Source organism: Microtus ochrogaster, linkage group LG2 (assembly GCF_000317375.1).
Source record: "Microtus ochrogaster isolate Prairie Vole_2 linkage group LG2, MicOch1.0, whole genome shotgun sequence".
In the NCBI taxonomy this organism is placed as follows: domain Eukaryota; kingdom Metazoa; phylum Chordata; class Mammalia; order Rodentia; family Cricetidae; genus Microtus; species Microtus ochrogaster.
The window spans coordinates 53,832,979-53,838,891 of NC_022028.1; the positions used below are offsets into that span (position 1 = coordinate 53,832,979).

General features: G+C 48.4%; 1 protein-coding gene across 1 annotated transcript in view; it reads left to right on the forward strand.

Annotated features, from left to right (window-relative positions):
- Positions 1-1,805, forward strand: part of LOC101995973 (H-2 class II histocompatibility antigen, A beta chain-like) — a 6,568-nt gene extending 4,763 nt beyond the window's left edge. The window contains exons 5-6 of the mRNA XM_005360430.3: positions 447-470; positions 1,063-1,805. Coding sequence (XP_005360487.1) covers positions 447-470; positions 1,063-1,076 — 38 coding nt within the window. The 3' untranslated portion in view covers positions 1,077-1,805. The remainder of the gene's footprint in view (positions 1-446; positions 471-1,062) is intronic.
- Positions 1,806-5,913: the final 4,108 nt, after the last annotated feature.

Sequence of the window (5,913 nt, forward strand, 5' to 3'; positions counted from 1 at the left end):
TGCTGGGGGGAGGAGCTGTGCTGAGGGGAGGAGCTGTGCTGAGGGGAGGAGCTGTGCTGGGGGGAGGAGCTGTGCTGAGGGGAGGAGCTGTGCTGGGGGTGGGAGGACATGGGAGACCCCAGGGAGGACACAGAATCCGACTTTGCTGGCTGAGTGACTGTGCCACAGCTGTGCTGGAGTTCATCCTGGGACTTCTGTTACTGTCCACTCTCACTGCCTCCCTTCCAGAAGTTCCCACCACTGAGAGGGCATGAACCTTGTTTTCCTTCCTTCTGGTGGCAGCTTCATCCATTATGTGGGGGAGGGAGGGGGATGCTCAGGGTCTTAGTGAACTCATGATGAGAGAACAGCTTCAGCTAAGCGCCACGTCCTGTTGTCCCTTGGGCTTTGTGAGCAAGTCCCTGTTTTCATAACAAGACCTTTCTCTATGTGACTTTTCTTTTTAGGACCTCGAGGGCCTCCTCCTACAGGTAATATTTCAGCCCTTATCTGGAGGGGGTACAAGTGTGAGGGGGTACAGGTGTACGGTTGTGGGTGTGAAGGAAGGGCATGAGGCGGTGTACCTGCCACAGTCCTGGTTCATAGCCTGTCTCTGCTGTGGGGTTGAGATTGTCACAGCTGGTGTCTTTAGCTCCAGAAGTTGTTCCTAAGCAGGACTTGGCCACCACCACTTGAGTGGCATCTTGAGGGGAGCCTGAGCCATGCCTTGAGTTTAGACACCAAGATATTGCCTGCTCTGTGCCCCACACTGGAGTCCATGACCTTGGGAGTTAATGGTGGCTGGAACAGACTGATAATTCTGCAGAGGAGACGGATCCCTCCAACTTATCCAAAAGATCAGATCCTTCATATTCCCTGGGGGTGGTGACTTCTCTTCCACCTCCCACACGTTTGTGTCCTGTGAGCTCTGTGCCCCCTTTAGCTGCCTTCACCTCTGCACAGGTGATGGGGAAGGTGGTGCCATGGCCTGGACACAGCTTTCTTTGTCTAACTCAGCAGAATCCAGGAGAGTCAGGCATCTCCAGGACCTTTTGTGACCACTCCCTCTCTCTGTCTCCACAGGGCTCCTACAGTGATTCCTGGTGTTCTGGCTGAGTTGGCTGTCACACTGTAGGGCCTGTCCCTGCCCTCAGTTCCCATCTGCCCCAGCCTGCCTGTCCCTCTCTGATTCAGAGTCTAGCATGGTGCCAGTGTGCTCAGCAACTGAACTCTTATGATCCCTGACTCCCCAAGGCTCTGTCTTTGGCTCTGCTCCTGGGCTTATTCCAGAGACCATTGTGTACTGCAGCACGATCTGCTCAGACCCCGAAGCCTTCTGTTTCTATTGTCCCATAGGACTGCTGAAGAGACCCTGAAAACATTTGCTTCTTTTCATAATTAAACATATTCTGAATTATATGTATCCCGAATCTTTCTGAGTAGGGCCGGGTGGAAGTGGTGTGGACAAGGTGACCTGTTGGAGTACCCTGCACTTAAGGTTGCAGTCAACTATGTCTGGACAGCTCTCTGAGCTTGGGGCAAAATGGGGGAGAACCCCCTTTCCAGTAGGACTCCCTCCCTACCCGGATATTGCCTGACCTTATCTGGAAGCTGTCCTTAAGCCTGGATGCCCGACCCATCTCAAGTGTGACCTTTGACACACATCCCTGCAGATGCTCTCCCCCTGCTGCCCTATGATAAGGAGGTTTTGTGCTCCAGCTGTATGGTAGGACCGTGCTGCCAAACACAAATTAGATGATGCCCCAACTGCTGGTCCCATGTTGTGCTATTCCCTTGCTATGGAATAAAGCTGAGCTATAATACTGTAGTAGTCTCCTGGAAAGCTCTCTCTGCCATACTCACAGGCTGTACAGAGCCTTGCTTGCCATTTCTGCCCCCTTTGCCCTCATGGCCTAGTGGCCAGCTGATGAAGGGGAAGAAGGGAACTCACAGTGACCCAGCTAAACTGTGGCCAGAAGTAGCAGTTTCTACTGTGAAGGCAATCGGAAGCATCCTGGGCTCCATGTAGGGGTGGGCTGAGGAGACAGGACCCTGCTGTCACATCTTGGCTTGTACTTTTGCTGTTTAGTGGGCTGTTCTCTTTCACCCCAGCCTCTCTCAGGTTGGTGAGGACAAAGCAACAAAACATCATAGACTTGTTGGGGACAGATGTCGTGACGTCTGATCACCGGGTTCCAAATGCGTCCTACGAAGTCACATTAGAACAATTTTCATTTTTTAAAGATCACAGTCAACAATAAAAGTACGTTTTGTGGTTGCAAATGACAAACACACAACTCAATCCTGTTTTGTTGATGGAAGGAAGCTGGGGTTGGTTTCAGAAGTGACTGGATACATAGAGCTGATGAGAGTCGTCTGTCCTCAAGTGTCACCGCCACCTGCCCTATCTCCTTCACTGCATCTCCTTGTTCTCTGTGTGTGTCTATATGGTGTGCTCTCTCCCTCTTTGTCTCTCGTTTCTCTTGTGTATTTCACTGAACCGAGTCCCTTTCTCCATTTTTCTGTCTACACCTTTGTCATTTGTTATTTTCTCTTGCGTTCTTTCACGTATCTGTTTTCCGAATCTCCCCTATTACCTCAGATCTTATCTCTCTGTGTGTATTTCTGACTCTGTCTACCAATTGTTGTAGCACAGGTATTGGGCTCAAGCAGGTCCATGGAAAGAAGACTCGGAGGCACCTTTAGAATGACTTTAGCCTTGACTGCAAGGTGGATCTTTCCTTTCACCTGGGGCTTCTTTTATTCTTCTCCAATTTACATTTTAGCAAGTTGATTTCCATATCCCCAAAATAACCGGAGGAAGCTTCCAAAAGGACAATGCCAGGAGGTACCATGGTTTTTCAGGTTTCCCCAAACAAGTTTTGCATAGGCTTTATATCCTTGGGAAACTCTCAGGCAAGATTCACCTTGGGAGACAAGAGGAAAAAAAAGGTATCTGCTAAACAAAAGATGGATTGGGCTAGGTGCTAGCACCTTTTAGTCACCTTTTAGTGATGGAGGAAGGTCATTGGTTAATTAAATAAAGAAGCTGCTTGCCCTGATAGGTGGGAGGAGTAGACAGAACAGAACGCTGGGAGGAAGAGGAAGTGAGCTCAGACTCGACAGCTTTCCTCTGGGGGCAGACGCCTCAGAGAGACATGATGCTCCACTCTTGCGGGCAGAGACGAGAGCTCTGCTCTCTGAGGCACACACGATGAAGCTCTGACCCAGGATGGATGTAGGCTAGAATCTCCCTGGTAAGCCACCTTGTGGGCTACAGCAGATTATTAGAGATGGGCTAGTCCAGGTGTGAGAGTTAGCCTAGAAGAGGCTAGATAGAAATGGCCAAGCAGTATTTAAATGAATACAGTGTCCGTGTAATTATTTCGAGGCATAAGCTAGCCGAGCTAGGCGGCCGGGGTGCTGGGGACGCAGCCCCGCTGCTCATATTACTACATACAATCAATGCTTTGACAATTTTAGGGAAATCCTTACTGACTGATGTGAGCCACAAGTGCTATTCAGCAAAAGTACAGCTGACAGACCACCAGATAGACTCACAGGAGTCTATACTCTGAGAACAACCTGATTTACAGAGCTTCGGGAACACTCATCTTTTGAATAGTCATGTCAATTCTGTTTTGTTTTGCTTGGTTTTTTGAGACAGGGTTTCTCTCTAGCCATGGCTGTCCTGGAACTAGCTCTTGAAGACCAAGCTGGTCTTGAACTCACAGAGATCCGCCTGCCTCTGCTTCCCAAGTGCTGGGATTAAAGGCATGCACCACCACTGCCCAGCGTCACTGTCAATTCTGTAGAAATATTGTGAAATTAAGATGTTTCTCCCTCCCATAATGGGACTCATCCAAAATATCCCAGCAGTGTATAAATTATCCATTAAACCTGACTTTTCCTGTATTGGCAACTGGATGACTTCTCCAACACTGTGGGGCCCTGCTGTGAAAGCATGCACTCAGCGAAACCTTTGTTCTCATTGTCAAATCTACATAAAGCTAGTCCCCCACAATTATCCTTATTGACAGGGCTCATTGAAAAGAGAGGAGCCCTGAAAGGAGGCATAGATCAGAGAGAAAGTATGTCTCTTTTATTAATAAGCAGGTCTGGATGGCCCAAAATTCTCTATAGGCAGACTCAGGCAGGTATAATCTACTAACTGTAATGGATTATTAAAAATTGCTAGGGGAATCCCAGAGGGCAGGGGGCAGCAGGTCCCAGGCAGGGCCAGGGCACGAGACCACGCAGCAGGTCTCTGAAGGTGGCTGGTCTCCGGCAGTGTGCCATGTGGGTGGCGGGTGAGAGACAGACAGACAGACAGGTACACCATGTAGAGTAAGGTTGGATATTTATTTAGTGGTTATGGAAGGGAAAGGGGGAGAAGGGCAGAGAGAGAAAAAGAGAGAGAAGAGAGGAGAGAGAGAGAAGGGAGAGAGAGAAGCGGGAGAAGGGGAGAAGTGGGGAGAGGTAGAAGCTGCCTCTTCGAGAGGAAGATGGAAAAGAGAGACTAACACTAACCATTGCTCTAACCCAACCAGCTATTAATATTCTATATTTACCCTTTACCTTGGTTTCAATTAACATAAGGTCATAGCCCAGGAGTTTAACTGGTTATGCTTTTATCCCTAGAGATAAAGAAAAAAGGCCTGGGTCACTAAACAAGCCCCAGAGAAAGAAATTCCTTCTCACCTGGGTGCCAGTAGAGACAGCACTAGGATGCTTGGCCTTGGGGGCAGGGCAAGCTCCATCCTAATCCTTCCAGTATCTCCTGGGGAGCTTCACAACCACACCCCTTCTGAGACATTAGGTGCCTACCTTACCAGTCTTTCGTTCATCCTGTTAGCCCTACAAAAATGCATGCTTGTTAAGTATGTCTGTGGTTATACACTAAAGCCTTGTGAGATGGGAAGAACAGCGAAGGACAGCAAGAAGGAACCGTGAGGAACATCAAAAGGGAAACAGCAAGAGAGCATTGGAGAGAGCATAGGAAGAATAAATGAGACATGATAAAAAGGTTTATGTAAGCTGATTATGTGAGTAATTTCATTTACTCTCAGATATCTAAGCCAGTTTCTGCCTGTTATAGTGATCCTGCTGAATTCTGAGAGGTTTAGTGGGGCTGAACCCCAACATAAACTTTGATAACTGACCAATGCTGGGCAACATAAACAACAATGAAGAACAGTCATGTCCACAAAGATGTAAACAGCAGGCATTGTGCTTGTAGGAGCCAGCCATGATAGGCTAAATATCAACAGATATATAGGATTTAAAGTATTAAAGCTACTGTAAATCCTGGTCTCTGGCCTCCATCTTTGGAGGCCCTGCCCCTGTGCCCCTTGCACCTTGACCCCTCCCTGAGGAGGGTCAAGGTAGCCCGCCAAACCTTGACTCCTCCCCAGAAAAGGTCAAGACCGCTCCCCCAGTGTATTTAAATTGCTCCCCCTCAAATAAGCATGTACCCCTCCCCCCATGGTCACGTTGCAGCTTTCTGGTTCCCCTCAGGACCACCTGAGAGTGCAGGAGTTCAATAAAACCTGAATATCTTTTAATTTGGTATGTTTTGATTTGGCTTGGTTGGGATTTTTGCATTGGCAGAGAACTCCTGTTAGAAAATATTCTTAACATCTTGGAGGTCCACCAGGCAGGGCAGCCTACAGTCATGCATTGAAAGCATCCTTGTACACAACCCAAGTTCTCCATGCTAGGCTAAAACCAGGTCCCGGACTGAAGGCGGAAGTCACAAACAATGCTATACCAGTTTGGAATTATGATTAATAGGGTGGTATTTATTTAAAGGGGGAAAAACTTACATATAACACTCCCAGACAACAGCCCTCTGTACGACCAGGAAAGGAGTCTAGCCGCCAGCCGAGCAGGAAGTGAAGAGAGCGAGAGAAGGAAGTGGCCGCTTTTTTAAAG